The sequence below is a fragment of the Euleptes europaea genome, chromosome 11 (assembly GCF_029931775.1).
Source record: "Euleptes europaea isolate rEulEur1 chromosome 11, rEulEur1.hap1, whole genome shotgun sequence".
Classification (NCBI taxonomy): domain Eukaryota; kingdom Metazoa; phylum Chordata; class Lepidosauria; order Squamata; family Sphaerodactylidae; genus Euleptes; species Euleptes europaea.
In genome coordinates this window covers 22,048,026-22,066,269 of record NC_079322.1, presented here as the reverse complement: position 1 = coordinate 22,066,269, position 18,244 = coordinate 22,048,026, and the positions used below count along the sequence as shown (strand labels likewise).

At 44.2% G+C, this 18,244-nt stretch overlaps 1 protein-coding gene across 1 annotated transcript in view; it reads left to right on the top strand.

Annotated features, from left to right (window-relative positions):
* EEPD1 (endonuclease/exonuclease/phosphatase family domain containing 1) overlaps positions 1-18,244 on the top strand; it is a 70,394-nt gene that overhangs the window by 41,426 nt on the left and 10,724 nt on the right. Inside the window, exons 2-3 of the mRNA XM_056857518.1 lie at positions 3,861-3,912; positions 15,074-15,184. Coding sequence (XP_056713496.1) covers positions 3,861-3,912; positions 15,074-15,184 — 163 coding nt within the window. The remainder of the gene's footprint in view (positions 1-3,860; positions 3,913-15,073; positions 15,185-18,244) is intronic.

Genomic DNA, 18,244 nt, shown 5'->3' with positions numbered 1-18,244 from the left:
AAGCTGGTTGGATCCAAACTCTTGAAATGGACAGAGGTCTCTGACTGCTTTCTCCTCCTTAGATTGGCTTGCCCCCTGACATAATTTAGTTCAGGAGTCTTGGTTTTGTCATTATGCTTAGAGAGGTATTTGACCAAGCTCCCCACGTCTTTTGGTTCTCACTATGTCAAAGTTTCAGGATTGCCACGCTAAGGTGAAACAAACTATATTGTGCTGTGTTAGGATCACTTTGAATTCACTGGCCCATTGAAGGTAGATACTGTTTTTTAGTCGGAGATACAGAACAGAAGTGTAGGAACAGCTGAGTGCAGGAAGTATGAAAAAAATCCATATATCAAATGATGAAGTTTAGGGCACGGCTATGGTCCTGCAGAGACAAATAAGAGACTGCATTAAAGTATACTGCCAAAAATACTCCTTTGGTTTGTCCTCTGAATCAAATGAAACGGACAAAAGAAGAAAAGCCTGAAGCAAATAGACTACAGTGTTTGAAATTTCCACTGTGGGTGGCTATTACGCTTCTAGCTTCATTTGACTGTCATCTGTCTTTCCTGGCTATTGGTTTGGCTGGAGAAGTATTATGGGATGTTTTATGAACTCCCCGGGTACCCAGAGTTTTGACGGAATACTTCTGATGCACAAGGCCTTAGCAGTGATTGCAGTCTGCTGGTTGCGCAGAGGTCTCAACAAGGATGAGCCTGAAGGTGTAGAGCAGTGGTTCCCAACCTTTTTTTGACCAGGGACCACTAGGACTTTTTTGTTCGGTGCAGGGACCCCAAGGTTCAAAATAAAAACTCCGAGAATTTGAAAATAAACTTTAATCATAACTGTTAGTTAAACACTAAACTTAGAATAATATTTGAATATATATATATTATAATAGAGAACTTTTAATTGAAAATATTAATTTATTATGGGTTTATAACTTTGTTTCACGGACCTTAATTTAGTTCTCGCGGACCCCTGGGGGTCTACGGACCCCTGGTTGGGAACCAGTGGTGTAGAGGCACCATCTGACCTGCTCCGGACTGCCTGCGGCTTCCTTGCCAGAGTGGGCTGGTCTTTCTGCAGGTCCCTTCTTTAGCCTGAACTGAGAGATGGTGCTGAGGCCGAATCCATGCCCAATATCCCTTAGGTTGCCAGTGCTTCAGGTTCAATGTAGATTTAATTCCAGGCATTTCCTGTTCTGTGGATGATCATTTCTCCATGGCTGGCTATATATATATATATATATATATATACACGCAGCACTAAAGAATTTTTGTTTTGTTTCTTTTACAGCCAACCTTTGTAGTCCTTGGGAAAGTGTAATGCATTGAACAGACGGCAATAATTGCCTCCTATTTTTAAAGCAGTTGCACCTCAAGTCCTGAAAACCATGGAGGATGTCCAGTCCGTTCTGCTTTCTGCAACAGTTACTGGTGCCGGGTTGCCAGCTACCATTTAGACAAATTGATCTCTCCTTCACAGTGCAGTGCTATAAATCCTGGCTTGGTGATTATGCTTCTTTAGAAGCCCTGTGCTTTGTATTAGTCAGCATAGAAGCCTGGCTAAAGTTAACAACAGACAGAGGGACCATCTTATGTCTCTCTTCTTTCTCCTGTGTGTCGCTGCATATGGCTACATTAACACACAATCAAGTCAGCTAGGTAAACCTGTTAACCTCCTTATTTATTCATTCATTCATTCATAAACCTTTAATGGCATATAAACCTCCTTATTTACATAAGTCAAAAGGCGTGCCTTGAATTCTCTTCTCTCTCTTTTTTCCCATCCCATCTTGCACTCAGTTTTTGCTCTGGGATTTGAGCTTGTGCTTTGCCACAGAAGCAACAGAAGAGCCAGCGGGGTGTAGTGGTTAAGAGCGATGGAATCTAATCGGGAGAACCAGGTTTGATTCCCCGCTCCTCCATATGAGTGGCGGACTCTAATCTGCTGAACCGGGTTGGTTTCCCCACTTCTCCACATGACGCCAGCTGGGTGACCTTGGGCTAGTCACAGTTCTCTCTGAACTCTCTCAGCCCCACCTACCTCACAACGTGTCTACTGTGGGAGAGGAAGGGAAGGAGGTTGTAAGCCGGTTTGATTCTCCTTAAAAGGTAGAGAAAGTCATCATATAACAAAACAACTCGTCTTCTTACCGTGACTGGCTGCCAGGTCCCGGGCTGGGCTAGGAGGCTGGGTAGTCGTGCGGTCCAAGGTTGAGTCAGTGGAAATCAAAACAGGAGTCCAAACGTGCCCAGAAGAAGAGTCGTGAATCAAGCCGAGGGTCGGAGTTCCAGGAATTCAAGCCGGAGAAAGGGTCAGAAGCCGAAGTGGATGCGAAGCAGTCCGTAAACTGAATCGTTGCTTCCACAGAGAAACTTCCCAACAGCCTGGAATACATGGTTCTCTGGTGGTGCACTCCTTTGCCCCACTAGTTACCTAGCCTGGCTCCTGTCAGTATTCAGGGCTTTGTGTTCGCCTATACTCCCGTGCATTCCTGCGGTGGGTGTCTGCATCTTTGCGTAGTCTTTCCCTCAGCCTAGCTACAGGCGGGGGTGATTCTACCAGCTGCAGCTGTCTCTCCTCCTCATTACTCAGGCTAAGTGCGGGGGGCTTCAGCCTTTGATAGAGACCATATGCTACCTTCCGAGGAGGTAGAGGGCCCAGCCTCTGCCACCAACTCATCTGGGAGCTCTTCAGTGTCCTGGTCCCTGCTGACCACGACACTGGCACATTTTTCAAGATGCTCTGGTTTCAATAAAACCTGTTGATTGACTTTGGTTAATTGGACAGTAAGTTTTTTTTTTTTTAACAAAGTGGCCTTTTGAAGTAATGACGGATATCTTTCCATTGTTTTTTGTTGGCCAGTGGAACGTGTCTGATGATGGTAATATTTGGGATTGGCTGATATGCTTCCGGAGGTTTCATTAGCACAAGATTAGATGATTGACTAGTAGCTTCAGTGGCATTCAGACAAATTCATGGGAGTTGGGTGTATTCATTACTGTTAGTCATGACAGCTAAATGGTATCTCTGTGTTCAAAGGCAGTGTAGCTCCAATAACCTAATGAGTGTCACAAATACCAGGTGGTGTTACTACCTGCATGAGCTGCTGGCAAACATCCCAATAGCATGTGGTCAGTTACTGAATGCCTGACTTGATGGGACCCTTATCATGATTCTGCAAGGCAGTACATAGGATCTTACCATTCCAAAAATTCTCCTGTTATTGGTTCTAACATACTGGATTTCAATAGAATAATTATCAGGCAGAAATGTCAATCTGCATGAGCTCTGTCCACTTTAAATAGAGCAAGCCGCAGCATCTGTGTCCCACAAAGAACCACAAACATTTGCAAGATAGAATAAATGAAGATAATGCATAGCTAAATTGTGGAACTCCCTGCCCCAGGATGTGGTGATGGCTGCCGACTTGGAAGGGTTTAAGAAGGGAGTGGGCGTGTTCCTGGAGGATAGTCTACTATACCATGGCTACTAATCAAAATGAATACTAGTCTTGTTGCATACCTGTTCTCTAGTATCAGAGGAGCATGCCTATTATATGAGATGCTGTGGAACACAGGCAGGATGCTGCTGTTGCACTCGTCTTGTTTGTGGGCTTCCTAGAGGCACCTGGTTGGCCACAGGGTGAACAGACTGCTGAACTTGATGGGCCTTGGTCTGATCCAGTGTGGCTTCTCTTATGTTCTTAAGGTGTTCAGTAACTTGTTGTACTAATGTAGATCTGTTTACTGTGGTGGGTCTAGAATTGTGTAAGCAGTTGGCTAATTTACTACATAACATTTTTGTACTTCCAAGTTCTAGTTGGATGTTATTTCAAATGACACTTTTTTCTGTGTTTCTCTCCCTTACAGCATCAAGCTTTTGGCTGTGCAGGAGTTGGTTGACAGAGATGCACTGGAAAAGGTATTTTTAATGTGTTTCTAGAGCAACACAAGCACAACTCTGCTGTTGGCAACAGGATTCCCTATTTAGAGTTAATCCTGCCACATAAAGAAATGATTCCTGCAACCTTTGCTTCATATTGCCTCTTGTCAGAGGAACAGAATTTGGTTTCCAACTTCAATGTGCTGTCTTTCTGTTTATTGCTATGTGACGATACGCAAAGGCCTGGATCCTGTGACTGCGTTCCACTGACGGTGGCGCTTTCCACCAGCAAAAGGAGCCTCTTCCACTGGCAGAAAGCTCCTTCTGCCAAAAGAAAGCTTCAGTGGAACAGAGACAGAAGATCTCTCATTTTTATGCAGTTTTAAAGTGCAAAGCCTTAGTTTTCTAAAAACAAAATTGTGAATATATCCAACACTATAGAGAGAGGGACTGGGGAGGGAGAGAGGCAAACTGCTGCAGCTTATTCTGTTTCAGCATATTTATCATAGTTTTTGCTCTCTGGGTAGAAGGTAAAATAAAAGTTACAAACAGTAAACCGAAGTTTTGTAGTAAATAAAATGAAGTGTATTGTGTGGACGGAACCAGTCTCATATGGCCTCCAAACATATTGGATCAGGGATATTGGATCAGGGATACCACAAATTGCTGCCACGAATCTGCTGTTTGGCAGATGAACTTACCTTGTTTAACATTTATGATCAGATTGTAAGTCAGTCAGGTATATGTTTGGGTTAGAATGAACAACTCAAACCAGCTGCCAAACGCATAAACAGGTTGCGAACAGCCAAACGGTCGATTAATTGGCTACCGGATCACCACCAGCAGGTGTTTGTGCATCCCTAATTTGGATGTCAAATTCTCCAACGTTGAAAACAATTAACTTCAACAGTGTATTATCATACACACTGGAGCAAGTTAAAGGTGGAGAAAATTAGTTGTATTTAAACCCAAACATATCCTTGAAAATATGTTGTACATGTCTGCAGCCATAACTAATCTTCATCATCTAATGCTGTGGATTGTTGTGCACAAAAATCTTTACAATACTTGTTCTGAATGAGTGAAACCTTTTCTCAAAAAGCATTTAACTCATTCCAAAGCAGAAAATATTTCCATTTGCGGGGGGAGCAAAAAAACCAAACTTTCATCTCACTTTTTCGACCACGTCCTCAGATCTCAAACTACAGTAAAGGGAAAACAAGGCTAATGGGTTTTTTTTTGGTTTTTTTTTTTTGCTGTTTTCTTTCTACTCCAGTTTAAAATTTCCTTTTGCCCTCAAGTGACTTTTCTTTCAAAATGTAGACTTGCAAATGCCTTTTCGGTGGTTTCTTCCCCACTCCCACCCCAGCCTAGAAGGGAAGTGCATTTTAGCCTGATCAGGGCTTCTTCGCGATGAAGCCTCTGCTACCTTTATCAATTCTAATTCACTTTCACAGCAAAACACACTGTGACACTGCTGTTAAGCAGAGGTTACGCACTGCCCAAATACAACTCTGATGCTCTGTTGGCTTAAGCGTAGAGATGACAGCTTTTATGTGCATGAATCTAATTAGCATATAGTTTTCTGTTCGTGCAGCATTGCTTTAGAACACATACATCCGCAAATGTGAACAGGCTCATAACCTGTTGGCCTCCTTAACCTCCCAGCAGGGGCAGACTGGCCACTGAACTTAACGTGGAGATTTCTTGCTGCAGTTCTGGTCTAGAGCAGTGGTTGCCGACCTTTTTGTCACTTGCGTACCCCTAGGCAGCCCATTTCCATAAATTGCACCCCTCATATTGCCAGAATGTTTGTAATTAATATAGTTGCTGTTATTTCAAATGCCTTTTTCCGCCATTATTCAGTTTTTTTTCGCGGACCCCTTAAATGTCCTGGTTCGTACCGCTGGGGGTACATGTGCCCCAGGCAGGGAACCACTGGTCTAGAGGACTACTGGTGGCCAGTAACATGGAGAACTAAGCCCCAGCAATTCTGCCAGTGCCCCAGAGGCTGCTTGGCTTATAGGCAATGGTAGTTGGTGTCAGCTCACCAGTTGTGTCCTCCCACACTGCTGCCAGTTTGCAAGAGGAAGCGGTTGGTGAGCTAGTGCCTATTGTTGGCGCTGCTGAGCTGAGCGACCAAAACGATCAGGGGGCTAGAGCCACCGCCCTATGAAAGAAGGCGATTAAGGGGAGGCATGATAGAGGTCTATAAAATTATGCATGGTATGGAGAGGGTGGACAAGGGGAAGCTTTTCTCCCTCTCTCATAATACTAGAATGTGGGGTCATCTGCTGAAGCTGGAAGGTGAGAGATTCAAAACAGATAAAAGGTAGTATTTCTTCACACAATGCCTAGTTAAATTGTGGAACTCTCTTCCCCAAGATGTGGTGATGGCTGGCACCTTGGAAGGCTTTAAGAGGGAAGTGGACATGTTCATGGAGGAGAGGAATATACATGGCTACTAGTAAACATGGCTACTTGTCTTGATGCATACCTATTCTCTTCAGGATCAGAGGAGCATGCCGAATATATTAGGTGCTATGGAACATAGGCAGGATAATGCTGCTGCAGTCATCTTAAGGGTTGCCAAGTGCCTGGTGGTGGCGGGTAAAATCACGCCAATCCACTGGGCTGGCCGCCGACCACCTAAGGGCAGGCGGGCAACGCGTGCACGCGCGCCCACGTCACTTTCAGTTTTACTCGGAAGTGACGCGGACGCTCTAGCAACCTCCGCCGAAACTCTGTGGAAACTCTGAAAGCTCCCGCCGGTGGAGCAAAGGGACCTGGTAAGCCTAGTCATCTTGTTTGTGGGCTTCCTAGAGGCAACTGGTTGACCACGGTGTGAACAGACTGCTGGACTTGATGTGCTTTGGTCTGATCCAGCCTGGCTTTTCTTATGTTCTTATGAGTAGCCCCTGCAGAGCTGGGTAGTAACACCTCAGAGGCTGTTCAGCTTGTCTTCCTCCAGGGTTGCTTTCACTTCCTAGTCCACTTGTATTTCATAGCTTTTTCAAAATGTTTCTGCAAGGTAATAATAGTTGGCTGAAGCCTCAACCAACTAACCCCCACCTCAGATTCAAGTGCATACATCTTAATGGTATGAACTTTCTAACTAGGCCATAGATTCCCACTGACCCCTTTCCAAAGGGTTGGTCAAGACTGAATGCTGTAGGTGCCAGGCTCAAGCCATGTGGGGTGGGAGGGCACATGTGAATCAATACTTGGAAACCAAGTTCATCTCCCATTTGTGGTCTGTGATGTCAGTGGCCAGAACTGGGACGTGGAGAAGCTGAAACCTGAAATACAGCAGGCAAAGGTGGAAAAACGTGGCCAGGCAACAGCCAGAGACTCAGGCCTCCACTAATTGTACCAGGCCTTGGCCTAGCCAGAGACTTCATACTTCTGCTAATCATAGGTACTAGCTGGAGATCTCCTGCTATTACAACTGATCTCCAGCCGATATAGATCAGTTCCTCTGGAGAAAATAGCTGCTTTGGCAATTGGACTCTATGAAATTGAAGTCCCTTCCCTTCCCAAACCCCGCCCTCCTAAGGATACACCCCAAAAACCTCCCACCGGTAGCAAAGGGACCTGGCAACCCTAGCCAATCACGAGGCCAGCTGTTGCACAAATCCTGTTTCTTTCTGTGCCTGATGAGATCACTAAGGCCTGAGCTCACACAGCCCATAGTAGCTCACTAGATTAGGACCTAGTCTCACTATGGTTGCTGGTCTCCAGGTAAAGCCTGGAGATCTCCTGGTATTACAACTGGTCTCCAGACTATGGAGATTAGTTCCTCAGCAGAAATCAGCTGCTTTGGGGGGTGGACTTTATAGCATTAAACCCTCCCCTCCCCTGGCTCCACCCATAAATTTTCCAACTTGGAGATGGCAACCCTAAACCTCATCTCTGTGGGGTTTTTTGTTCAAATCTCGAAGTCCCTGGTAGGCTTCAGACATGTTCTGAGTGAACCTTGTCTCAGGCTTATCCTCAGATCTATAATGGGTTATACCTGGGGTTGACGCTTGGTTTTTATGCATGCAAACTATACACTTTGCAGCCAAGCAATGCTCCATTGAATAATGCTTCCTAACTCCCCAAGCTAATTTTAAACTTCCCCCTATTCCTTCCCCCCAACTAAACTGCTGAACAGGTGTGTCAGTTTGCTCACCTGACCATCTGGTTAGTGAGAGCCAGCGTGCTGAAGTGGTTAGTGTTGTTCTGGGATCTGGGAGACCCAGGTTCAAGTCCCCCCTCTGCCATGGAAGCTTGCTGGGTGACCTTGGGTCAGTCGCATTCTTTCTCAGCCTAATTTATCTTACTGGGTTCTTGTGAGGATAAAATGGAGGAGAGGAGAATTATGTAAAGTAATAGAATCATAGAGATGGAAGGGACCACCAGGGTCATCTAGTCCAACCCCCTGCACAATGCAGGAAATTCACAATTACCTCCCCCAGTGACCCATACTCCGTGCCCAGAAGATGGCCAAGATGCCCTCCCTCTCATTATCTGTTTAATGTCATAGAATCAGCATTGCTGACAGATGGCCATCTAACCTCTTCTTAAAAACATCCAGGGAAGGAGAGTTTACCACCTCCCGAGGAAGCCTGTTGCACTAAGGAACCACTCTAACTGTTTGAAAATTGTTTTGGTTCCCCATATGTGAGAAAGGTAATTGAAGTTCAGAAAGGAAAAAAAGGTCCACAGAGAAGCAGAATATCAAGTACTGCTCTAATTTTGAATTAAAACATTAATTTTAGCCCTGATTCATATGATCACATTAAGAGAAAAGTGTTTTCTTTTTATCTTAAGCTTCATTTTTGTGCAGAGAGGTCCAAGAAAAAAGTTTGTAACTTGGTAGGACTGTGGTGGATGCATGACCTTGGTTCACACTGTTGGCTTTGGGTTCTATCCAGTTGCTTACTGAATAAATTACTTATTTTAGATTAAAGCAGCTCTTACACAGCCTGTATGCATGCCATGCTCAGGGAGAGAGGATTTTGTCAATACTTATGAGCATGTCTGTGAAGCTGCATTAGTATATGAAAATATGACTTAGATTTTCTGAATGTAGTTGAAGTATTAAAGAATTCCAAATGAATTAGTAATATAATAAATGGTCAGAATTTTTCCAGTAGTGATTCATTACGAAATAGTTAAACAGGAAAACGTAATTTGAATGGTATTCGAAGAAATGGTATTTCAAGAATTCCAAGAATGGTATTCCAAGAAAGTTCTAGAATTCTGTGTTTAGTGGAGGTCGGTAGAGTTGAGAAGGTAGATCCGATCTGCACATCACCTGAAGGTAGATCTTCACATTACCTGATGTGAAGCAATCCTAGATAATACTTTGTACATTAAAAATGTGGATAGAGAGGGAAAATGCGATATTTTTAAAACAAAATTAAACAAATCAAGCTTTGTTGTAAATAAAAATTATTTTGAACACTTGAATTGTACTGTATAAATACCTAAGGAAATGCTTGCCTGTTAACTTCCTTTAAAATGTCTAACCTGTTTCTTGGGCCAATGTGAGTGACCCCAATATGATTTTTATATTAACTGAGAGGAATTTTTCACTTACTGAGGGTGCTCTTAGACACAGGCAATTTACAGTAGCTCCAAAGCATGCTTCTAGTTCATACTTAGGGTTGCCAACCTCCAGGTACTAGCTGGAGATCTCCTGCTATTACAAGCGATCTCCAGCCGATAGAGATCAGTTCCCCTGGAAAAAAAAGGCCACTTTGGCAATGGGACTCTATGGCTTTGAAGTCCCTCCCCAAACCCCGCCCTCCTCAGGCTCAGCCCCCCAAAACCTCCCGCCAGTGGTGAAGAGGGACCTGGCAACCCTATTCATACTTGAAGGAGAGAAAGCAAGAGGTTTCCTGTAGATACTTTTTTTTTTTTTTGGCAAATATTGAAACTTGCAGCATATTATAAAACTTCAGAACTGGCAAACGTTGCAGATGCCTGCGTCAGCTACATTCCTGGCTAATGTTCTTTGCGTTTTTGTTTTTGTTTTTTGCTCTCGTTTCATTTTGGCTTGATGGCTAAAATAATCAAATTTAGTACACTTTGCTTTTGATTTCTTCCGTTTGCTGATTTATCAAAGTCAAAGCACATTCAAAGTGAATTAAACCAACTTGGCTGTAGGTCATGGCGTAACTGCAATAAACCTTCTTGAACGCTTGAGCATAAGAGTTGTGCCATTCAGCATGGCGTAGTGGTTACAGTGTTGGACTAGGATCTGGGGGACCCAGGTTTGAATCCCCAGTGTGCCCATGGAAGCTTTGCTGGGTGACCTTGGGCTGGTCACACTCTCCTTCCTCACAGGGTGCTTTGTTGAGAATAGAATGGAGCAAGGGAGGATGAAGTAAGCCACTTTGAATTCCTTTAGGGATGCAAAGCAGTGTATAGATAGCTAAATAAATTATGGTTCATGTTGATTTCTACTGCAGCAAAACACTGTTGCAAATAACAGTATTGTAATGGGAAGGCTGTTGTGTGATAGCAAGAGAGGAGGTAAGCATCTCTAGGTTTCTGTGCCACTAATTGCTAAATGGCTAAATGAGAGCCAGCGTGGCGTAGTGGTTAAAGTGTCAGACTAGGACCTGGGAAACTCAGGTTCGAATCCCCGCCTGTGTCATGAAAGCTTGCTGGGTGACCTTGGGCCAGTCACATGCTCTCAGCCCTGACTCTGGCTAGTATTTGGATAGAAGACCTCCAAGGAATACCAGGGGCTTGATGTGGAGGCAGGCAAGGGCAAAACCACCTCTGAACATTTCTTGCCTTGAAAATCCTACGGGGTTGCCATAAGTCAGCTGTGACTTGATGGCAAAAAAAAAAGCCAAATGTTTTTCTTCGTTGGGAACGAGCTAGGAATCACAACCAGCCAGCCTGCTTGCGTGAGAGCAGAACATTTTGACAGCTGGTTGTGTAGCCAGTAATGGAGCCAGGAGGCTGAGGCTTGAAGCTGGTTGAGTGAAAGCATGTTCTGGCATGGAGAAGTGCGGGAGGGCTGCTAGTTTTTGAAGGAACTCATTCCGTTTTGAAGGCGAGAAGTTCAAAGACCTGTTAATGTTTGTCAACTTCTCAGCGGGCAACTCACCAAGCATGCCCACCATATCCCTAGCCAGGTGGGGAACCATGCACCGAAACAAGTTCAGCACGTGGAATTCTCCTCCTTGCTTTGAAATCTGGAGGTGGGGGTTGGGGGTCTCAATGTAATCCTTTCTGAAGTCTACCACCCAAGTGGCTGTTAGGGGACAGGAGGAACAAGCTCAACTTTCTTCCCCAGAACAGGAAATAGTTATGATTCCACGCACCTTTTTCTCTGCCAAAGAATAGATTGAGAATCTCTACGAGGGAGCCCTACACTAGTCCTAGGAATTGAATTGAAAAGCCTTTGTGGCTGATGAAGCTACTTTTGTAGCGAAAACGCTGGAAAACATCCGGAGCCGCGTTACCATCTCCTCCGCCTGAAAAAGAAAATGAAATTGACCAAGAACAAGCCAAGCTCATTACACGAACTGTTTTGTTGTTAATAATTAGCATTATTGGCTGTTCGTTTTGCTGGTCTTTGTACAATACTTTGTTATCTTCTTGTTGCTTTGTAACCCATGTTACTTAGCTTGGTTTGTGACTTTAGTCCTGTCTAAGTTACAATATATTTACAGTCTTTGACTGTGTGCATTCTATTGGTTATCACTTGTCATTTACTTTTTCAACCTCCAGTTGGTAACTGGAGATCTCCTGCTATTACAACTGATCTCCAGCCAATAGAGTTCAGTTCACCTGGAGAAAATGGCCGCTTTGGTAATTGGACTCTATGGCATTGATGTCCCTCCCCAAACCCTGCCCAAAATCTCCAGGTATTTTCCAACCTGGAGCTGGCAACCCTAATTGCAGATGTTCCCTGTCCCACAGCAGTCCTTTCCTATATCTGGAGAATTGATTCCCAGGGTTGTGGGACCTGCATGGAATAACAGCTATGTGGGTTGGTGGGCTGTAGTGAGGAGGGGGAAAGAGATAAAATCTCTCACTCTTCCATCTTTCCTTGCTGTGCTGGTTTTCTCGCTTTCCATAAACTTTCCCCTTTTGTCTTTAGTACTTTGTTTTCATTGGCTTCTGTCCTTCAAACTGAAAAGAATAATTTGACGTATTTACTTCTTAAATATTTAAAGATGTTTTCCCCTTGAAACTAGTGAGGTCAGTTACAATTGATTTTTATTTTATTTTTTTGTTTCCTCTTTAATGAATAATTAACTGCTAAAGGCATTCTCCGCATCTATATCTTCCAGGATGCAGTATTAATATGTAATCTGAAGTTACAGTTTCGACCTCTGATCAAAAACTGAGCAAACATCAATGCTTCCAGCTTGGATGGAACTTTAGGGGAGGTCGCCTGCCTGCTGGTGTGTGTGTGTATGTGTGTGTGTGTGTGTGTGTGTGTAAAGTGCCGTCAAGTCGCAGCCGACTTATGGCGACCCCTTTTTGGGGTTTTCATGACAAGAGACTATCAGAGGTGGTTTGCCAGTGCCTTCCTCTGCACAGCAACCCTGGTATTCTTCGGTGGTCTCCCATCCAAATATTGACCAAGGCTGACCCTGCTTAGCTTCTGAGATCTGACGAGATCAGGCTAGCCTGGACCATCCAGGTCAGGGCCTGCCTGCTGATACCCAGGGTTAACCAGCCATATGCCTCGCGATTGAGAAATATCTTGCTTGCAAGTTCCAAAAGGCTCATCTGTAAGGAAACCAAGTTAAAGCTGCTTCATCCATGATTATTTATTTATTTATTTTGCAATTTCTAGCCCGCCTGCCCTGGCCAAAGCCAGGCTCAGGGCGGGTTACATCATTTAAAATATACAGCAGTAATACTAAGACTTAAAACAGTAACATCCCAATTAACAAACAAACAAAATCCCCAGATGGCGCTCAAATTTCAATTATATTGACTGAGACGAACAGGCAGGCTACCCCTTCAGATCGATCCAGCATATAACATAAAAAGGGGGGTATGGAGGGCAGCAAGTATAATACCCGCGGCTGCCCTCAACTATAGGCCTGGCAGAAAAGCTCCGTCTTTCAGGCCCTGCAGAACTCTTTAAGGTCCCCCAGGGCCCTGATGTCACCGGGCAGAGCATTCCACCAGGCCAGCGCCGAAAAGGCCCTGGCTGTCATCGAGGACAGCTGCACACTCTTAGGGCAGGGGACCACCAGTAGATTATTATCAGATGATCGTAACGCTCTTTGGGGGGGGGGGATGTACCAGGAGAGGCAGTCCCGAAGGTACGGTCCCAGATCGTGTAAGGCTTTAAAGGTCAAAACCAGCACCTTGAACCTGATCCAATATGCCAGCTGGAACCAGTGCAGTTGGTGGAATACTGGCTGAATATGCTGTCTGGGCAAGAGCCCTGTAAGGAGCCTCGCCACCACGTTCTAGACCAGCTGGAGCCACCGGGTCAGTCTCAAGGGCAGCCCTATGAGTGTGTGCACGTAGGAATAAAATGTCTGCTGTTGTGAAGACTGGGTTTGTCTTGTTTAGCCCTGTGTATTTGTTTGTTTGATTAGTACGCTTTTAGCACGCCCTTCCTCCAAGGAGCTCAGGGCAACATACATCAGCCTCTACTCCACCACTTTATCCTCACAACGACCCTGTATAGTAGGCTGAGTGAGAGTGACTGGCCCAAGGTCACCAGCAAGTTTTCATGGCAGGGTTGGGATTTGAACCTGGTTCTTCTAGATCCTACTTTGACCCTTAACAGCTTTGAGAAGTTGTAATTGTGCGTATGACAGTATGTAGGTGTGATTTTCATAAGTAACAGTAAACATGATTTTTTTCTATACTTATTTTGAAAATATGATTCAGGTACCAGAGTTCCCAGTATCAACTTCACAGCTTAGAGCCGGGACCTAGTTTAGGCAACTATTTAGGATCGTGTGTGCTCAGGCTTCAGAATCCCAGTCGTGGAAACAAGACTTGGAGCATCAGAGCATGCAATTGGCAGGCTGTATGAAGCCTCACGATTGCCCAATCCTGATTTTAATAGTTGGAGCCCAGATTTCTTCTTCTTCCTTTGTAGAGAGCAGCCCCTTGAAATGCAAACTATACACACGTTATTAGCATAACAAAACATATTCAAAATATTGTCGAAGGCTTTCACGGTCAGAGTTCATTGGTTCTAGTAGGTTATCCGGGCTGTGTAAAATACCAAGACCACGGTTACACAGCCCGGATAACCTCCTAGAACCAAAAAACGTATTCAAGTTTGTCTGCTGTTTATCATTTATCCAGCTTCTCTTGCTTCCTTCTCCCTTGGCCTCCCTCGCCGTCAAAATGTCAGTTGTAAGCACCTTGGGGCAAGACACTCTGTCTTTTCCGTTCTATCACTCAGTAAAGCACGACGTACTCTGAAATAGTATTATAATAACAAATAAAATTAATGAATAAATTGTTTATCTGTAAGTTAATAGGCCTAGTTCGACAGCAGCCTGATCCTGGCAGCCAGGGAAAATGGGAGGTTTTGATTTGGTAAGGCTGCCTGGGTTGGCATGTGGGAAAGCTTTGTGCTGACAGTATAATGCTTCGCATTTAGCACTGGCTGCTTCTGGCAGACTTCCCCAGAGGATCCCATCTTTTGAGACAAATCTGATCAGAACACCACCTGCCATCAGCTAACAGCCTGTTCCTTAAGAGGTTCATGCGGGATGTGACTCAGATTGAATGTGGCACTGAAGCGCTGGGCAACCAGCCATCTTCCCCACCTTCTTTAGGAAGGGCATTCATTTTGGCGTTATTAATAGATATTGCATTCTTCAAGTGTCTTCTAATTTACTGGTGCTGCTTCTAAATCCTTGGTTAGGCACCTCATCTAATGTAAGTCAGCATCACCACTGAAAATCAGTAGCACTGTTCAGGAGTTAAGAGGATTTCCCCCCCCCTCCCTGTGCTTTGAATTTAATTCCCTTTTCGAGTCATTTTGAGAAATCTTTAAAGTGAAACTTTTTCTAGGACTCCTTACTCTCCACCCCACTCCCTTTTCTTTAAGCTATTTCTTAGTCCCGTTTCTTTTAAAATGAATCTCAAATCTAAAACGTTTGCTGACTGAGATATGGTCAAGGATTGTTTACTTTTAGCGAAAACCTACAAATGCTCTTGTGTTCTGACTTTTGTTGCTGATGTCGTCTCTTTGCAGTTTTGCATGGAGTTAAATCAGCCAACTCTGCCGAACATTCGTAAGTGGAGAGGCCCTCGAGGATGCTGGAAAGGAGTTACTTCCGAGAAGCTCTCAGGCGAACCCCACAAGGTATTCTACTTTAATCTTGCTCCCCCCCCCCTGACGGAGTAACATCAATAATGGGCATTGCTCTATGGCCACCTTGAAATAACATCCTCCCTAAAATAGAATAGTTGGATGCCAGTTTAAGATTATTAGTTGTATTTTTAGATAGGTTTTAAACTGTCTAATATATTTTTTATACTTACATGATGTTAGCCGCCCTGAGCCTGGCTTGCTGGGGGAAGGCAGGGTACAAATAAAATTTATTATCATCATCATCATCATCATCATCATCTGGACTCCTTGTGGCATCTTATTTTTGTCTATCCAATGGCATAGTTTAATTAGTTTGTGCTAGAGCAGGGGTGTCAAACATAAGGCCTGGGGGGCCGGATCCGGCCCCTTGAAAGCTCTTATCCGGCCCGTGAGACACACGAGGCAGCCACCACCACCCCACTCTCGACCTGGGCTGGCATGGCATGGCCTGGCCCAACCAAGTGGCATTTATGTCATATCCGGCCCTCGTAACAATTGAGTTTGACACCCCTGCGCTAGAGCCTTCTGCATTTTTCTTAAAGGTCATGTTGGTTAAGGATTGTATTGCTCTTCTGCTTTGAGCTAACTTCTCATAATTGACTTTCCCATGGGCTTTGTTATTGGTTTTGGAAATGCTCACTTTTCCCCCTCAGAGTGCAGTAAGTTTTTGTCCAAAAAGGTGAAGAGCTCTATTTAAACCACACACACACACACACACACACACACACACACACACACACACACACACACATATTTGTGTCTACCCACTATATGTAGAAAGATTTTAATGCTGGAATCCAGTTGTTCAAGGTGATACCTGAAAATAAGATATGGGGTTGGAGCATATAGTAGACGTCTGTTAGTAGAACGGTGGTGGTTTGCACTGATGCCCATCTCCAACTGTGAATCCTCCCTTTACCCCTCATGCTGTTTTTGAGGGTCCCTGCCCCCTATTGTGATCTGCAGTGGGGATGGGGCAGCAAGGAAGTCCCATTCTGCTAACACAAATGCCTTCTGTTACCAGGAATTTACCAGTGGCATCCAAGAAAAAGGCTTGGTTTAGACATCATGCAGACTGTAAAACCAGTGTTTGGCTTCCAGAATACCACTCAGATCTGGTTTTCCTTCTACTAATGCTGGTTTCATTGCCTTCACTCAGTTGCCAGGAAGGGCTGGAGAACAAGCTGGTTAAGTTAGGCTGTCTGCAAAACCGTGGTTATGCCTACCTCTGGTTAATAATAAACTAATTCCAATCCATGGCTTCAGAACGTGGTTTGATGGGTGCTAACTATAGTTATAGATTTCAATTTCAATACCTTTATTGGCATACCATCAAGCAGTCGATCAAACTATAGTTGAGGAAGGACCCGCCTTCAGACAATCACGCTAACCATAGTTGGGTTTAATTAAACCATGGTTCTGCATGGTGGCTGAATTGAGCTGTATAGTATCAGTACATTACACATTAAAACTTTATTATGTTTCACGACCAGCACAAAAACAGGTACAGGGAATAAACAAAAGGAATAAGATTAGTATACAACAAGTATCAGTACATTGGGTTGGATCCTCTTGACTCCTTTCTGTTGGCACAAGAAGAATCCCTCTGGCTGTAGAGATTCTACTGACACCAGAGGCAGAAAACAGAGTTTTGGTCGCTTCCTGCTCGTACAGTTTCCCTGTTTGGCCTTTAATCCACACGTATCCTGCAGCTCCCAACATAGCTTTTTTGGCTGTGGGGCTGCTGAGGAAAGGGCAAAGGAAAGAATCTGCCTTTGTTGGTCATTTCTGCACCAGAGGATGCCCTCAACTGCATTTACAAAAATCATAAAAGTAAAAATCGTATTGCAGTTGTGAACACAAACTCACAAATTCATTGTTTCATAGCCATAGCTTCAAAGCATTTTATGAACGAGTTCAATTTTTTCTCTTTCAACAGGGTGTCAGTGTGGCACTCATTCCAGCATAAGCCTTATTCATGGGGGTGGGGGAGGGGGGAGGGACAGATTTAATTTCCAGAACTCAGCGCTGTCATCGAAAGATGAAATGCGCAAAGTTAAGCAGAGCAGTAACAAGAGACAAAAGCGTAACAACTGGGGACGTCACAAGGCGCTGGCTCTGAGAGGCATACTTGCAAGAATTCTTAAAAGAGCTCCAGTGTAAAAATGTTGATGTACTGACAAAATATCCTAAATTTAGAGATGTGGCCTTCTGATTGGACGATTGGAAGACACCTATCAAAACACCAGTTTCTAAACGGATAACTGACAGAGGATGACTTGATTAGTGGTTTGAACATTATGCATAGTGCAGAGGAAACGGATGGCAATTTTTTTTTTCCTCCTTCAGTCATCCAATAATTTTAATGGGCAGTAAAAATCAACAAGTACTTCTTCAGACCGAAATAATGTAATACATTTATGGGCTTCGAAAGTCAGAAGATGTAGTGGTGCTATTACTTGTTTTATAGCTTTAAAAGGCAATTAGACAATATCATGATTGATGGGTCTATCCAATACTATTAGCCATAGTAAGGAAGTTGAGCCACATGTCCAAATACCAACTACGAGGGCCAAAGAGTGGGAAAAGGTTGCTGCCTCCATCTTCTGCTTGTGGATTTACTAGGAGTGTCCAGCTGGACTCAATGGGTTCTTGATCCATCCCAGGTGCAAAGAATGTTGTAGAGAAAGCTTTACAGGGACTTCCAGCGGCCAGGTCATCATCATTCCCTTTAATAAAACTCTGGGAACATCTTCTCACACATGGTTGACAAGAGCCAAGTTAGGTCCATGGGTGACTGTACCCCAAACCGTGGAGTAAGATTCCTCAGCTGAAGCTCCGGAACAAGCCCTATGAGGACAGGCTGAGGAAACTGGGAATGTTTAGTCTGGAGAAGAGGAGGTTGAGAGGGGACATGAATGCTCTCTTTAACTATTTGAGGGGCTGTCACTTAGGGAAATGTTCCTGTTGACCATAGAGGATAGAACTCGCAATAATGGGTTGAAATTGCAGGTGGAAAGGTACCTGCTGGACATTAGGGAAAAATTTTTT